The following is a 17,955-nucleotide window of genomic DNA, read 5'->3' on the forward strand; positions in this document are numbered from 1 at the left end:
CTACCCTTACCTTTTCTGCCTGAAATGAGAACATAATAGTTTTATAATACTGAAAGCCAACAATATTAATATTATGAGGAAAAGAGGGGGTGACACATGGGCCTCCTCTGAGTTTTAAAGAATTGAATGGTCTCTGAAGGCAAAGTTACTGACCTTGCCTTGACTTTTCCTCTTGCAGGTAGCACCCCCTACACCCTCAGCTACTGATTCCTCTGATACCACAGCAGAGGATGGAGGTGTACCAGGAAACCTGGGAGGACCTCTTCCTCCACACCTGACTCTCCAAGCAGGTAAGGACTTGAATGTGTGCACATGACCGAGAATAAGATAGACTGTCTTGCACAGTCGTCATCTTTTTCTCACTCGGACAGGTAGAAATAACTATTCTGAAGTCCTAATGTGGAGAGAACCCAAGATCTTCATAAGTTTGCAGATACTACCAGGTTATTTAATCTCTTAAAAAGTGGTACAGCTCAATTACTTTCTGTCAATAGATTTTGATCTCTGGATAGATTTTGCACAGGCTAGAATATTTGGTTAAAGGGGTTTTATTTACTGCCCTTTCTTTTCTTTAACTTGATTCCTACCAAATATTGTAGGCTTGTTTGTTTGCCATATGGGTCCCGGTCACTGCTGAATTCTGTATATATCAAAACTTTCATTAGTGTGTCCACTGTTGGGTCAGTTACCTGGAATATTTGTCAAATTACCTATGTCTCAGATCCAGTGTTTATGAAACAAGGATAACAATGTTTACTTACAAGATTATTTGAGTAAACTTTTAAAAAGTATTAATAAACAGTTTTAGGCAATATTAACTACAATTTTTACTCTGCTTTCTCATTAAAATTCATCACTTTTTAACACCTTTTTAACTTATTTCCATCTCTAGCACTAGCATGTAGCTTTCTTTCAGGGTCATATCTAGTGAAGAAACAGTTACCATTTAGTCAGTTATTACCTATGTAACAACTTAAAACAGAGCTACATGATAATGTATACCAGGTTATCAGTCACTTATGATCATTACTAGCAGCACCCTGCTGCATACCATCTTTACAGTTAGCAATTTTAGACCTGTATTCAGTGAGGTAACACTTTATGTGAGAGATTTCAGGTCCATTTCCAAATAACTAAAATCTTGAATTTCTAATAATAAAGCTCTGAAATCTAAATTAGGAGTGGTTTTAAAAAATACTAAGGGTGTTTGTACAATTTGATATGTTAAAATAACATTTTCTTTCCATAATAGAAAATAATTCTGGAGGTGGGGGCTCTGGCTATGTGCCCACCTGGGATCGAGGTGCCAACTTGAAGGATTATTACTCAAGAAAAGAAGAACAGGAAGTCCAAGCGGTAAGGCTATATATAACCCTGTATTACATCTCCTAGAGTGTGATTTAGGACTTGGTTCATGGCACAGTTTGAAATATTTGCAACTTTATAATTTAGTGATTGTTTTAATTATTTGAGACTGATAGTTCACACAAAACACCGTAAACCTAAGCTACCTGTTAATTCTGGTCAGTAGAATTGCCTGTGAAATAAAACTGTTTTTCCCTGGTACTAATAAAATGTCTCTTCATCTGCTTTGTAGGAAACTTAGTTGCCTCAGTAAACCTCATTTCTTGAGCACTTGCAGTAAAAGTGCTTTGATAAGATAGCTTACTTTGCTAACTTGGTAGATACTTTTTTTTGGCTGTGTGCAGCATGCAGGATCTTCATTCCCTAACCAAGGATCAGACCCATGCCCTTGTAGTGCAGTCTTAACCACTGGACCACCAGTGAAAATCCTTTCACTTTATTTGTTTAAAGTTTTTAAACCAGCCTAAAGAAATTGGTCAAAGGTGTCTTAGGAACAGTTTAAATGTGTGATGCATTAACCAATAGCTTGTTTATGTGATAGGACCGTCACATGGAGTAAGAACTAGTTCTGGCTCAGTTTTGACTAGGATTAAAAGCTGTTAAAAGACAACTTCCGCACTTTTAAAGCATGGTACAAAGAAATTGTTGTTATAGAACTGTGTATCTTAAATCTACATAGCATCATGAAGCCAAGTTTAATTATTGACTCAACAGACCCTTGAATCTGAAGAAGTGGATTTAAATGCTGGACTTCATGGAAACTGGACCTTGGAAAATGCTAAGGCTCGTCTGAACCAATATTTCCAAAAAGAAAAGATTCAAGGAGAATATAAGTACACGCAAGTGGGTCCCGATCACAACAGGTTTGCTTGTTTCACTCTTTTCCTTCTATCGTGAGTTAGGGTTTTGTAGAGTTATTGTTCTGTTCTTGTACGTGGCATCTGGTTCAGTTTGTGGATGAGTAGAAAATGGTGAAAAGATATGTTATATTGACCGAGAAAAATTGTCACTGATGTGTAATGTACAGTTTGCTAAGGTTTTCTCTTAGGAGTGTGATTTTAAGAATAAAATCACAAAAATTTTCTGTTTAAGAATAAAATCTGCAAAAAATCTGCTCTTTGTGTTGCTAGACTTCTGGTTCTCGTATGAATCTGAGAGGCAAAAGCCTCAGTAGTAGCCTCAAGTAGTGGTTTGTCCATGTTTGACTTAAAAGTCAGCCAGAGGTAGTAAGTTTGTTGTTCTCTGTGGTGTTAGAAGCAGTTATAATGTTTATTTCTTTAACGTGTCAAGTTAGACACTTCGAGTCTTCAGAGATAGATGGTGTTACATCTAGAACCAAATTTCCCATCGGCTTTGAAAGTTGCCTGTGTTCGAGTCCTATTAGTGACGTTTTAAGGGCCTGTTGTGAAGCTGAAGGAGAGCCTCCATCTTTGTATGTGAGTTAAGTTTGGCACACTTTTGTTCTGTTAAATTTCATAAACTGAACATACAAGGAGGAGGAGGTTCTCACAGTGACAGTATGTTTCTCAGCCTGCTTGCTGTTCTTCCTGAGAGCATTCCAGGGTGTAGTAATTATTACTCCCAGGAAGGCTCATATGGATAAGATTCTTCTGGGGGCACTAATATTTTATTGAAAAGGAGGGGATGTTTTAATGAAAATCTGGATGATTTAATTTGCTGTCCTTATATGAACTAAGTCAAAATGCATCAAAACTGTTTTCTTTAAAAATCAAAGTGTTGCATCTAGCAACCCTAAAATAATTATTACTGAAATAAAACTTTGATATTGCTCAAAATGATGTTCAGAGCATGGTTCCCCCTGCTTCCCAATGTTTTATTCAATTCTGAATTCTCAAATACTTAATTTTGACATCTGACTTTATTAAACCATCAGAAATTATAAAAGAAAGATTGGTTTGTTGATTTTTTTTTTTCAAATTTTGTTTTTCTACACCGATTGGGCTTAGTAGCTCTTGATAACTTGAAGGGCAGTTAGATAATTTAAGTATGCCTGAAACTTACTGTAAATTTTTTTTAATATCTTAATTGATTCTGATACAAAGAGTTAAAGAATTCAGGCTATGACAAGGAAGGCAGAGGCAGTTGGGGGAGCTTGGACAGCATTGCTCTTTGTATGTCCTTTAAAGGCATAACAGACAGCAACACTAGAGGTCTGTGTTCATACACACATGTGCTGCTGCTTAGGCTGAACTAAGCAATCACATGGGAAACTATTGTAAACTGATTTCTGGTGTTGCTGTTCCCCCCTAGGTGGAGGAGAATGAGATTGAGTGCTGACTTTAAGCCTGGCTGAGAAACATACTGGCATCGGTGTCATTAATGAAAGGGTGGATGTTGTTTCCCTGAAAGCCAGTGGCCTTTGACCCCTGAAGCCGCTGTGCCTGAAGGTCAGTTCACGAGGTATAGGAAGGAATCTTAACATTTTTTTTTTGTAAGTCTCACCTGACCTTTTATTCACAGCACAAAGCCAAGGTTAGAATATACCTGAGCAATGGAAAGATCAGAAAGCATAGTTTCCAAAGGGCAATTTTCCCCTTTTTAAAGCCCAAATTTATTCCCTAGTATCTGCTAGCTATTTTAGCTATAGTTTTCAAAAATATTTTGTTCTCCGAGACTTGACTTATATAAACTAATTTTTTTTTTGTTATTAAGGGCTACTTCCAACTGCAGGCAGATAGCAGACCTCTGTCTCCAGCCACTGACATGGGCTCGGTGTTCTTACTCCCATGTGTATGTGGGCATACAAGCCTATTTTTAGCTGATCGTAACAGATTGAAATCATTAGTGGGTGGCCCATGCAAAGAATCGTAGAACAACCACAACTATAGTTTAAGGAGAGTATTGGACTTACTTTATTTCTTGGCCTCAAGCTAAGTGGAAAATTCCTTTTCACTGAATGTTTTCTAGCTATTCAGACTGCAGCCTTGAAATACAGTTTAAAGTAAGTAAATGTGGAATCAGAGCTCCTAACATTTTCTTTCCATGAACAGTTGGCTCATCAGGTTTGATTACAGCTGTCTCATGCCGTGCTGTGCATTATTTGACGTTTATATACTTCATTTGTTCTAGGAGTGAACAGAAATGTTTACAGTGGTTTTTTGCTTTGATTTGCCTAAGCAGTTGGAAAGCCTGATTTAAGAATCCTGGATTTAATAATTCTAATGGTGAAATTTCTAACCTTGTTTGTATATGTTGTTACAGGAGCTTTATTGCAGAAATGACCATTTATATCAAGCAGATAGGCAGAAGTAAGTGTTACTGCTTTCCTGATATTCTGAGTCTTGTATAGCTTAGTAGTATTCATTATAAAGTCTTGAGCCACATGTATTATTAATTTGACAGAGTCCATGCTATAAGGTACCATTTAGGGTGTCTTAGAATATTAGTGATTAGCAGGCCCAGTTTCCCAGTTTTACATGTTGAAAGATTGTGCTAGCATTGTATTTCAAAGGGTAAGAGGTGGTAGGCTGCTGAGGAATGTGCCAGTGTCAATTAATCTTTCCATTGATACAGAAAAGATACAGCTCCTTCAGGTAAAACTTAGTGACATTTAGAAAGGAGTTAATCAGATGATAGGATTTGAGGTCTAAAGGTGAATGTGAGCATTTAAGTGTCACAGAGTCAAGAAAGAAAGTTGAGAAAGTTACTCTTAAGGCATTTAAGGAACCAACTGGGGTTATTCATAAAGGAAGTAAAAAGACAAGCATGAGCATGTATTCTTTATTCTTAGTAAGTTTAAAAGCAGGCAGTGTGTCATGCTTGAAAGTAAACAATAGCTCTGTGTACCTGATTTTGTCTCTAACAAATTTAATGATTTCAATGAAATCATACCTGTGTTGCTGGGACTCAGTTTACCTCACTACAAGTTGAAAGAAGTGGGAAAAGATTCTTTCCAGCTTGAGAATTACGCACTTATGTGTAGTGGATAATTCTTATGACTTAAGTGTAGTGTATCAAAAACTTAGAAAATCAAGTCTTTGAAAGAAGCACTAGGAGATGATGTTGAATTTTTTTAATCCTAGACTTAAGAATACTTTGAGTGGATAGGACTTCTAAGCTTTTTGGAACACAGCTACAGTCATTTGTTTACATCAGGGAATAGCAAACTTAGTAGAAGTCCAGATAAATATTTTAAGCTTGGTGGGTCAAATATATAACACATTATTATTTCTGTCTTATATTTATGAACTCTTTACAAACATGATAACATTTCTGGTTCCTGGGCCCATAGTCAAACTCTAGTTGAAGTGTTCTTAGTAAATGGCTTCACTCTTGAGAGACAGAATTGAGTAACTGTGACAGAGATTATATGGCCTTAAAGCCTGAAATATTTTTTGACCCTTAATAGAAGAAAATTGCTTGACTCTGGTCTGGGCATTTTGGACCCATTTTTATTCCTTGATTTGCTTTTTAATCCTTTATTTTTCAGAAGTTAAATTCTTCCCGTTTTAATGCTATATGATGTTAATAATGACAGCTTCGTTAAAATAGTTTATTTGCTTTTAATGTAAAGATTTGTATGTGGTATGTGTCTTAGTGTGTGCCTCTAACCAGGATGGTCAGCTGTTAATGGTATTGGTTTGAGTTAGCAGTTAGAATGAAAAGGAGCTTAGAACTCTTAATCCCGTATTTTAGGTCAGCTTTTGTACCCTAACCTTCTAGTTGCTTATGATGAGATGTTTCTGTACTTAGACAATTGATCTTTTTCTCTTTGGTAATTTTGAACTTAAATTATAGGGATTTTTGCACGTGAACATGGATCAAATAAAAAACTGGCAGCACAGTCCTGTGCGCTGTCACTTGTCAGACAACTCTACCACCTTGGAGTGATTGAACCATACTCTGGACTTACAAAGAAGAAAGAAGGAGAGACAGTGAGTCTTTAGACTTAGTAGCCCAGAGATAATATGAGATTCAGTTTTGCTGTTGTTTAGTCACTAAGTCTTGTCCCACTCTTTGTGACGCCATGGACTGTAGCCCGTCAGGCTTGTCTGTCCATGGGATTTCCCAGGAGAGAATACTGGAGTGGGTTGCCATTTCCTTCTCTAGGGGATCTTCCTGACCCAGAGATCAAACCCTGGTCTCCTGCATTGGCAGGCAAATTCTTTACTGCTGAGCCACCAGGGAAGCCCGTGAGATTCAGTTCAGCTTCTGTTTAATATTTGGCTAAAGATGTTTGATCATTGTAGGACTCTTGCCTCAAGAAATGGAAATGGCCTTACTCCTCATCATTAAAGTAATTCTTTCACCAGGGAACTGACTTCTTGTTGGCTTTAGGTCTACTGTAGGCCTAGTATCAACTCCATACTCTTAACCCTCCCGTAGTAAATCCGAGTAGTGTTCATATGTATGTTACACGATTCTGATGACTCTCCCTTTTCTGTAGGTGGAGCCTTACAAAGTGAACCTTTCTCAAGATTTGGAGCATCAGCTGCAGAACATTGTTCAAGAGTTAAATCTTGAGATCGTGCCCATAGTAAGCATACAGATACTTAGTTCTTCACCTTTGTATTGACCTTCTTCAGTCAGACAAGCAACTGATATTTTTGGTTTTGTTTGTTTTTTTAATAGCCTGAAGATCCCTCTGTGCCTGTTGCACTCAACCTTGGCAAACTGGCTCAGTTTGAGCCATCTCAGCGGCAAAACCCAGTGGGTGTGGTTCCTTGGTCACCGCCACAATCCAACTGGAATCCTTGGACTAGCAGCAACATTGATGAGGGGCCTCTGGCTTATGTGAGTGCAACACTGTTGTTGAGATCAGACTTCTGTGTTTTATTTTTGAACATATTTCATTAGGATGTCTAGTTTTAAAGAAATGAATTCAGCTTCATTTTTTTGAAGCTGAATTACGCTTTTGTGTGACTGTTGCTTTCCCATTTTACAGGCTACTCCCGAACAAATTAGCATGGACCTCAAGAATGAGTTAATGTATCAGCTGGAACAGGATCGTGATTTGCAAGCAGTAAGTGAAGTATTTAAACATATGGTGCTTAAGAGCTTCAAAACAGTGAATAATATATTTTTGCCCTTTCTAGGAAGGCAAATTAAAGATACTAATCTAACTGATAATCCTAGTTACCTCTGAGGATAGGAGTAGTGAGTTAAGGGCCTGTTGTTCTTAATGTAAATGAAGAGATGGAGTATAATAACTTTCCATGTGTGTGTGTTTTGGTGTTTTCTGAGTAAAGCGACTTAAAATGTTTAGAAGAAAGGTAATGTATATGTAATGTCCAGGATAAAAATGAGGAAAATAAGGATGCAGATAAGGCCAAAAGATATTGTTCAGAAATTTAATGGAAAGAGGCTATTCAATTAGAGGTGTGTGTGTGTGTGTATATATATATACACTTTTATCGAAAAGTATTTTCTGAGTATTAAGCCAGTGGGAAGGAGTAACTTTTCCTAGAGATGGCAGGTTTGGTTTGTGTGTGTGTGTTTTTTTTTTTTTTCAGAATTAAAATAGTTGCTTCTGATATGTATGTTGGTGGACATGTGAAGTGTAACTTTTCTAATACAGGTCTTACAGGAGAGAGAGTTACTGCCTGTGAAGAAATTTGAAAGTGAAATCCTGGAAGCAATTAGTCAGAATCCAGTTGTCATTATTCGAGGTGCTACTGGATGTGGTAAAACCACACAGGTTCCCCAGTTTATTCTAGATGATTGTATCCAGAATGACCGAGCAGCTGAGTGTAACATTGTAGTAACTCAGGTAAGTAACAAGCCAGTTTATGAGGCATGTGCCTGTTGTGAATAGTGTTTGAGAGGTGGAAACATCTAGAAGGCCAGAGCATTCCTAATTCTTTGATCAGCTTCCCTTTGTAGTGACATAAAATTCTGAAAGTTGTAGAGCATTAGGCCCCTTTAAGTTAAAAACAGAAAAAAGGCATGAAAAGAATTTAACTTTTGTGTTAATCTCTGGTATCTTTCACTGATAAGGTAAACCGAACCATATGGTAGATTCTTACTGTCTGGGCCTGCAGGGAGTCTTTGAGCCTCATTTCAGTTCAGTCGCTCAGTCGTGTCCGACTCTTTGCAACCCCATGGACTGCAGCATGCCAGGCCTCCCTGTCCATCACCAACTCCCGGAGTTTACTCAAACTCATGTCCATTGAGTCGGTGATGCCATCCAACCAGCTCATCTCTGCCACCCCCTTCTCCTCCCGCCTTCAATCTTTTCCCAACATCAGGGTCTTCTCAAATGAGTCAGTTTTTCTCATCAGGTGGCCAAAGTTTTAAGAGTTTCAGCTTCAGCAGCAGTCCTTCCAGTGAATATTCAGGACTGGTCTCCTTTAGGATGGACTGGTTGGATCTCCTTGCAATCCAAGGGACTCTCAAGAGTCTTCTCCAACACAGTTCAAAAGCATCAATTCTTCGGTACTCAGCTTTCTTTATAGTCCAACTCTCACATCCATACATGACTACTGGAAAAACCATAGCTTTGACTAGACAGACCTTTGCAGGCAAAGTATTGTCTCTGCTTTTTAATATGCTGTCTAGGTTGGTCATAACTTTTTTTCCAGTGAGCAAATGTCTTTTAATTTTATGGCTGCAGTCACCATCTTCAGTGACTTTGGAGACTGAAAAAATGAAGTCTGTCACTGTTTCCATTGCTTCCCCATCTGTTTGCCATGAAGTGATGGGACCAGATGCCATGATCTTAGTTTTCTGAATGTTGAGTTTTAAGCCAACTTTTTCATTCTCCTCTTTCACTTTCATCAAGAGGCTCTTTAGTTCTTCTTTGCCTTCTGCCACAAGGGTGGTGTCATCTGCATATCTGAGGTTATTGATACTTCTCCTGGCAATCTTGATTCCAGCTTGTGCTTCATCTAGCCCAGTGTTTCTCATGATGTACTCTGCATATATGTTAAATAAGCAGGGTGACAGCATATAGCCTTGACATACTCCTTTCCCAATTTGGAACCAGTCTGTTGTTCCATGTCAGTCCTAACTGTTGCTTCCTGACCTGCATATAAATTTCTCAAGAGTCAGTCAGGTGGTCTGGTATTCCCATTTCTTTGGGCCTAAAATAAGGTAAAACTGAGAGTACTTTGTCCTTAAGTTTGCATTCAAAGCTTGATTCTCTTTTTATCTTATCACCATAAGGTTCAATAAAAACCAATCAGAACAAGAGTAGACAAGATAGAAAAACAGATAAATGATTGACTTTAGCAGAATGCTTATTATATGCTGGGTTCTGTTGTAAACAATTGATATTTTTGAGCTCATTTAAAGTTTATGACTCTTAAGATGTAAGTACTGTATCATTTAGTATTTTTCTTTCAGTAACTTGAGGCACAAAGAGATTTAAAAATTGCCCAAGATTAACACAGGAAGTGGTTGAAACTAGTATTCACAACCAGTCTGCCTTCAGTGTTCCCCATTTTGACTGCCACGTTCGGTTACCTTACCACTTATAAGCAATGCTAGCAAGTCTGTCCCACAATTAGGGAAGAGCTAATTACCTTTCCAAGTCTTCTTAGGTAAAGTGGTTCCTGTCAGCTGTAACCCTGTACTTCTGGCATTTGGAAGGAGAGCGTCGCAGGTAGCCGGATACCACCTCCTAGGCTGACTAGGGTTGACTTAGGGATTCTTAACCTGGAAAGTATAATTGATACTCAGGGGAGTGTCTTGAACCTTGAAATAGCGCCCCCCCCACCCCCCCAAAAAGTTGTGCATATACATTTATGTGGACATGTGCAAACCATGCTTTTAATGTGTCTGAAATGAATATATGTCTTAAAATTGCCCTGTATATTTTATAGGAGAGTTGGGTTTGGGGAGGATCTAAAAATCTTGACTGAAGAAATGCATTTAAAATTGATATTGTAAGCTTGAAGAGATAGGATAGGTGTCCATTTTTCTGGGATAGGACCCTTAGCTTTTTTCTTCTCAAACTATTCCTTGATTGCCCTTCTCCCCAAACTAGCTATGATTTCTTTGCCTCACAGGAGACGTTCTAACTCCCAACTACACCTATCAGTAAAGGACCCTTCCTCTTAATACTTACCTTTCGGGAGACCTGTTGTTCAGGAGGATGCCGTTTTACAGAACATTTGAGTTCTGTTCTGCCCTCCCTGTGCTACCACTTTCCATTTACACTCAGAACAATCCAGCAATATAGGCAAAAATGCAGACTCCCAACAAATGAGCTGAACACCTGTATTTTCACTTAGAAGTTGTTTGCATGTCATGAGTAGGAAAAAACTAACTCCTGCCCCAGTAGGAAGTGATACTTTTCACCTTCTATCTGATTTACCAAATCCAAGTTGTTCCAGACAAAAATGGCTTCTGTTTGTTCTAGACAGAATAGTTTCTGTAATATGGTCTTCAACTTTGTATGATTTGCTCACTAACTTGTGCCCCCTCCCAAATAAACTTGGACAGTTCCAGTGGGCTTCATCTGTAAAATGCACAGATTTCTATAAGTAGGCTGTAACAAATGGCAGCCCACTCCAGTACTCTTGCCTGGAGAATCCCAGGGACAGGGCAGCCTGGTGGGCTGCAGTCCATGGGGTCGCACAGAGTCAGACACGACTGAATGACTTCACTTTGACTTTTCACTCTAATGCATTGGAGAAGGAAATTGGCGACTCACTCCAGTGTTCTTGCCTGGAGAATCCCAGGGACGGGGGAACCTGGTGGGCTGCCGTCTATGGGGTCGCACAGAGTCGGTCGCTACTGAAGTGACTTAGCAGCAGCAGCAACAAATATAAAACCAAGGAAACTAGTGTGGAATGGTGGATCAAGGGTTATTCTCTCCTTGCATATAAAACAGCTTTCATTTATTCACTAGTTTTCCTTTATTGTTATATCCTTCATAAAGTAGTAAATTTATGGAGTTGAAAAATGCTTCGGAGAATTATTCCATCTTTCTTCTCAGAGTGGAGTATTTACAATAGATGGTCACCTAACTTCTGCTTGAAAATGTCCAGTGGTGTGGAGGTGTGGCCTGTGTCTTCTGATTCCAGGGCAGCCTGGAAACATATAGTCTAAATCTACATGTACCTTTGTTGCTATACTCACAGGGTATCATACTAGCCATAATATCTACCAAGTATAATGTTGTTTTGTATACTTGGATGATAGGGAAATCTTTGGAAGTTTTCAGAAAAGTCAAGGCCCAACACTTAAAACATAAACCCATAGCATCGTCCTTATGATTCAGCCTGTTTATTCCTACATTGCAGGAAACAATTATATACATTCAGTTTTCCCAGCTACATAAGCTCATCAAAACTAGGAGTGATTTCAGTGTGGTTTGGGGGAGGGGCTTGTTTATCTTTTTCTGTTTGTCTAGCACCTTCTGTGGCACCTGATAATAATGTGCTATGACTGCTTACCTTATGAATTAATAGATGGGTGAATGGTAGATACAGCAAAGGATGAGGTTGTTCGCGTTCTTAGTAGCTCGTACATCTCAGTTAAATAGTTCTTTAAAGGTGTGCCTTCACTTAAAACAACAAGCTCTCTACCACGTGTGATCGGTTTCCCTCTTGAGATCACTTGATACCATTAAGAGTTAGGGCCAGTGGTGAAGAAATTTTATTTTCTATAAAAACCTTGGAATCACTTTATATACAAAGTAAAAAACAGCATTTTAAACATGTCTGCCATAGAATTAAATTTTTATTTTTAAATTTTGGAGCTTTCTAAATATATCACTATTATTCTTTCTATTGATTACTGAACTGCCAGGGTCAGGTAATTTAATAACCCTAATAAGTTAATTTTGTAGCATTTAAATCACTTTTTTTGTTTGTCTCAGCCCAGGAGAATCAGTGCGGTTTCTGTGGCAGAACGAGTTGCATACGAGAGAGGAGAAGAGCCTGGAAAAAGCTGTGGCTATAGCGTTCGATTTGAGTCCATACTTCCTCGCCCTCATGCGAGTATAATGTTTTGCACTGTAGGTCAGTGACAGGTTTTATTTTTGCCTTTCACTGGGGGTGTACATTGTGTTGTTTGTGAAGAAAACTTGATAACAGCACAGAAGGACTGGAAATGATGTATCAAGAACCCAGTCTCAGAATTCTTTTTTAAACAGAACTTTTGGCCATTTTCCTCTTAGAGAGTATGATACACTTCTGGTTTTGTAGCACAGAGCAAATGAAATCAACCTAGGTTACAAGAGTAACATCTTTTTCATACTCTTCATTAGACAAGGGTGTTTCAAAGTACAAATCAAGAATTTATACCAGTGATTGTTTCTTTTCTAAAATGCGGGGGTTATAGTAGTTGAAGCATGGATGATTGTCTAGAAATTTGTTTCTTTGCACTTTTCTGTACCTCCCTACTTTAACATAGAAGCTCATCTCCAGTGTTTGCTCTGATTTTCTTTTCAAGGTGTGCTCCTAAGAAAACTAGAAGCAGGCATTCGAGGAATCAGTCATGTAATTGTAGATGAAATACATGAAAGAGACATAAATGTAAGTAACCAGAGAGTTATAGTAAGGTACTGATACTAATACTCTGAATAAAGAGAGATCAAAGTAGAATATCTTTATTTCCATTTTTCCATAGCTTACAACTTCTGACAAAATTATGTACTCTAGTCACTAAGATATTGGCCATTCTGTTTTAGCAAATGTTAAACCCTTTAGTTAAACCCTTTTTTTGTTAAAGCAGAGTTCTAAAAGTAAAGACCTCTTATTGTAAAGTAAGTATAATTTCAGTGATTATTAAGCTGTAGCATAATTCAGTAACTGAATGATTTATCACTGAATATCTGATGGAATTTTACCGATCAGTTTTTCTTTGAGTTGAAAATTTGTGATAAATCTTACTTTTTTATCTTTTGGCCATGTGGCTGGCGGCAGTTTTCTGACCAGCATTGAACCCATCCCCATAGCAGTGATAGTGCTGAGTCCTAACTGTTGCGCCACTAGGGAATTTTACAATTTAATACAGTTAACAGTGTTTTTTGGATATTTGTAGTTTTAGTCTTTTTTGACGTTAATGGTAATAATACCAGAATTAAGGGGAAAAAACTAGATTTTTCACACCTGATCCTTTTGGTTCTTAGCAAAACTTATATAGAATTAACTTTTTATACAGTGTATAATTCAAAGATTGATCCCGTAAAGCAGTGACTCTTTTCTATGGCACTGTTTACATATCCAAACACAGATGTTAGTGGATGGACAATAAGTCATTCAAACTATTGCCAAACTGCTGTTACTTAAACATTCATTGGTGCTCCTCCTTCTTAGCAAATCCTTCCATTGCCGTTGTTGTTAATCATATTTAGTTTTAACAAAATTGATTTTTACTGTTGTGCTACAACAAAGTTTGCCTGGATGACCTTTTTAAATCACAAATCTAGCTGTTTGGTTGGATAACATATTTGCTGCTTTTGTCATTCAAAATCCTTTGAAAATGCAGGGTTCCTCCCCCTCTAATCAATCAAAATGTTTCAGTATTATCTTTACTAATAGGTAGCACACAAATGTTCTTCCAGTTTAAATAATTCCAGAGAAACATTATGGATTATTGTTACTAATTTCCCCCAAAATAAGTGGTTTTGGTTAGCTTTTCTTGAAAGCTTGTCAGGTCTATATTAATGTATTGTTCATTCAGTAAAAATGGAAAAACAACTTGGCAGAAACTTTGTTCTCTTTCAGATGAACCTAATCTAAACTTGTCACTTTAAGAGGGAAAACCCCAAAGAACTTATAAGACCAATTATTAGAAATACTTAGCGATGTGGTGGGATAAAAAGTTAATATACAAAAGTCAGTTGCATTGTATGTTACCAACAGCTAGAAAACAACTAAAAAGATACCACTGTACTAATCAGAATGTCAAACACCTAAGACTGACTCCAACAAAAAGACATGCAGAACCTCTATAGGAAAAATAAAACTTCATAACAAAATACTAGAAAAGAGTAGGTTGTATTCATGGCTAGAAGGACTTATGTCAGTTCATCTGACGTTGATCCACATTTGAATGTCTAATCATATTTCCAGTAGGTTTTTTTTTTTAATGGAATAATTGTAAATAGGAAAGATTTAATGACCAAAAATAACCAGGACTCCTATAGAAGGGCAGAATGAAGGCTCTTGCTTTACAGATCTGGGACTTAATTTGAAGCTCTAGTAATTGAGATAGTGTGGCACGTGGGGTGACAGTTTGACTGATGGAGTAACAGACTGTAGAAACAGATAGTGTTGTGTGCAGCTTTGGTGTAGTAGAATGAGTGATAGATGTCAGGTTAGATCAGTGGGAAAGGGAATGGACTATTCAAGAAACGGAGCTGGGAACAAATGGGCATCTATAAGGAGATACTTGAATAGTGTTCGATCCTTACCTCATAACCAAATACAAAGATCAACTGCAGGTAGATAAGGGTCTAAGTGCCAAAGCAATTTTAAAACTTTAAACTAGAATACGTAAGTAGACATCTAAACAGCAGTACCCAGTAAAGATATAATGTGGCCCACACGTGTGATTTTTAATTTTCTAGCCTCATATTTTAAAAGGTGAAGAGAAATACAAAATTAGTATATCTAAAATTTTCATCATGTGGTCAATATAAAAAATTATCAAGGTTTTTTGCATTTTCTTTTTCATGTTAGATCCTCAAAAATCTATGTATTTTGCTCTTAGAGCACATCTTAGTTTAGATGAGGCATATTTCATGTCCTCAGTAGGCACAACTCTATGGGGCAACAAGTCCCAGTCCTTCTGGGAGAATTTCTTAAAACGTGAGATGCATTAACCATGAAAGAACACTGATGTGTTCATCTAAATTAATATTAGTTATTCATTCAAAAGATACCTTAAGGAAAACCACAAGCTTGAAGATTGCAATATAGCCAACAAAGGATTAGCAATATATAAACACCTCCTGCAAATTAGTAAGAAAGTACAGATGGCTCAGGAGAGAAATTTGAAAGAGGAGTTACATTTGGCTAGTAGACATGATGTGGGGTGTTGCGTCTCATTGGTGAATAGGAAAGTACAGACTAAGACCATAAGATACTTCTCCTTCATATCCACTTGATTAATAAAATACAAGTGATGATACCAAGTATTGAAGAATATAAGTGTCATCAGGATCTCTTATCCATTGCTCCTGGTGGTTTATGAACCGGTGAAATACCTTAGGAAAATATTTGAGCATTATTTCCCAAAGTTCAACATTTCACACCCTCTGAGTACAGTTCCCTACCTACACTTACTCATGGAAACTTGGATATGTACCACAGGAGGTACGCACAAGAATGTTCAGAGGGCGAAAGTTTGGAAGATTAAGATCCTGAAAACAACATCGATACCTGCAGAGGGCATCCCCAGAAATCTTCTGGTGAATTACCGGGTATATACACACATTGTGATATTTAAGTAGTTTTGTCAGACTGGTAACACACGCGGGTGAATCTTAGCAGTGCTATAGTGTGTGAAAAAGGGAATCCCAAAAGGTGACATAGAATATTGTACCTTCTCATAAAGTTAAGAATAGGGAAATTTAAAAATTCGATGTATTCATGCATGTATATGTCTGTATATGTATTTAGATACACATATAGATAAGAGGAAAGTATATGAAAAGTAATAAAAGATTGAGAATGATGGATCTCTCTCTAGCTTGGGGAGGCAGAATGATGGACTTGAAGACCATAGCCAGAGAAAAGTTTGTCAGAGATCCACCTTTAATGTTGTTTGGTAGGTTGATGGAAACTCTACATTATTAAATAAGTGCCTTGATCATTATTTGTTTAAATGGACTAAGTACAACCTTTTCAACATTTTTCAGATTAGGTTTACAGGTGATTGGAAAACTGATTATAGGCTCATCGTGACTTTCTCCCTTTCTTTAAGTAAAGTTTGTGCAACTGAAAATGTAAATTTCATTGAAAATTTCCTCTCATTAAATTTTTTTCTTCTCCCTTCCCCTACCCTGATAGCACTCATTTCGAATCCCCACAACAAATAGGCTACAACTGTTGTTTAAAAGTACTGCTACTGCGTCCCACTGTAATCCCTCATCTTACAAGCCACCTAAAAACCAAATTTCACTGATGTCTTGTGCTTATATAACTCAGAAGTCTTTTTAGGTGTATCTCATGAGCAAGGACTTGTTAATTCATTTGTTTTTCCATTTGTGTTTATGTTTTAATAGACTGACTTCCTTTTGGTAGTGCTGCGTGATGTGGTTCAGGCTTATCCTGAAGTGCGCATTGTTCTCATGTCTGCTACTATTGATACTAGCATGTTCTGTGAATATTTCTTCAATTGCCCAATCATTGAAGTTTATGGGAGGACTTTCCCGGTTCAAGGTAAATATTGTGGGAGTAGGGTGGGAGGGTGAGCGTTTTTTGTGCAGTAGTGTGTAGTTTTCCTTAATCCTAGAGATAGGAGTAATCTCAAGGATATTTAAAATAAAGTCTAAATTAGGGTATCACATACATGATAACATTCTTGGGGTTTAGTCAAGCAGTAGTGAATGATCTCAACTTGAGTTTACGTATCCAGTAAATTGTCTATCCTTAATAGCTAAACTTTTAAGATTCTGTACAGTCAAATGTAAATTACTATGGCCTATATATATTCATGGAAAATGCTGTTAAAAGTTTAAGCCGCCAGGGCCAAATTAACTAGAGAATCAATCTTTTGTAGAGCAGAGCAGGCAGATTTTGAAACAAGGTTAAGGTGAATGTTTGTCAAATTCATGCATCTCTGATTGTTAAGAACTTATTTGGAAGATTTTTATCATCACCATATTCTATGATAGTCATCTAGTAGCTTGGTTTTAAAAATGAATTACTTGGTACAGTCTAATTTGAAGACATGAAAATAAGCTAAAAAGTTTTCAGTGTACATATGGAATGATGAATAGCTGTGTCAAGATGGTAACTTATGAAATTCAAAAGAGTAGCTCTGAAATAAAAGTCAGTGCACTCATATCTCATGAGGGTCCAGTTAGTAATTCCCAAATGGCTTTGCATGCATACTGGGATTCAGAAAATAACTAAGTGGATGGCAGGTGGTGAGAACCAGGTTAACTGCTGCAGTGAGAGGCTATATAGGTGAGTATGAGGGAAGACGTGAATAAACTGTGGTATTGGATTACAGTTGTAGACATTTGTAAGAACTCATGTTCTAATAGAAGTAAATAAATGCAGACAAGTCTGGATCCATGAATTTGTATATTTTCTAGCTTTGTCTGCTGAATACGCCTAGAAGTAATGACATTCTAGTATGATACCCAGATCTTGTTTCCAATACCATTCTCCAGCAGATGTCCTTAAAGAAAACTGATTCTGAGGCAGGGAATACACAAGATGAGCCTAAAACATCTTGTAGTACCAGAAAGTAAGGAAGTGCTTAAAACAGTGAAGGAGTCAGAGGGACATAGGAGTCAGCTGTAAGCTCTCAGGGGCCAAAAATGGAATAGTTGGAACAGAAAAATAAAAAACATAGTATTGCATTATAACCTGAAGTATAAAAATAGGTATCCATGGGGTCTCAAAGATTCAGGCATGACTGAGCAACTAAACTGAACTGATTAATTTATGCAGTGGTTGAATAAATATCTGGGTAATAAAGACACAGCTTTCATATGAAGAA

General features: G+C 37.4%; 1 protein-coding gene across 2 annotated transcripts in view; it reads left to right on the forward strand.

The window, feature by feature from the left end:
* Positions 1-17,955, forward strand: part of DHX9 (DExH-box helicase 9) — a 41,920-nt gene that overhangs the window by 9,329 nt on the left and 14,636 nt on the right. The window contains exons 4-15 of one of the 2 annotated variants that reach the window (XM_061383414.1): positions 179-290; positions 1,253-1,356; positions 2,080-2,228; positions 4,588-4,634; positions 6,124-6,260; positions 6,773-6,862; positions 6,958-7,119; positions 7,271-7,348; positions 7,904-8,095; positions 12,152-12,293; positions 12,727-12,809; positions 16,508-16,664. In XM_061383414.1, the coding sequence (XP_061239398.1) occupies positions 179-290; positions 1,253-1,356; positions 2,080-2,228; positions 4,588-4,634; positions 6,124-6,260; positions 6,773-6,862; positions 6,958-7,119; positions 7,271-7,348; positions 7,904-8,095; positions 12,152-12,293; positions 12,727-12,809; positions 16,508-16,664 (1,453 nt within the window). Of the gene's footprint in view, positions 1-178; positions 291-1,252; positions 1,357-2,079; positions 2,229-3,636; positions 3,774-4,587; positions 4,635-6,123; positions 6,261-6,772; positions 6,863-6,957; positions 7,120-7,270; positions 7,349-7,903; positions 8,096-12,151; positions 12,294-12,726; positions 12,810-16,507; positions 16,665-17,955 lie in introns of those variants that run through there. The other variant, XM_061383415.1, reaches the window with a different exon arrangement.

Source organism: Bos javanicus, chromosome 16 (genome assembly GCF_032452875.1).
Source record: "Bos javanicus breed banteng chromosome 16, ARS-OSU_banteng_1.0, whole genome shotgun sequence".
Classification (NCBI taxonomy): domain Eukaryota; kingdom Metazoa; phylum Chordata; class Mammalia; order Artiodactyla; family Bovidae; genus Bos; species Bos javanicus.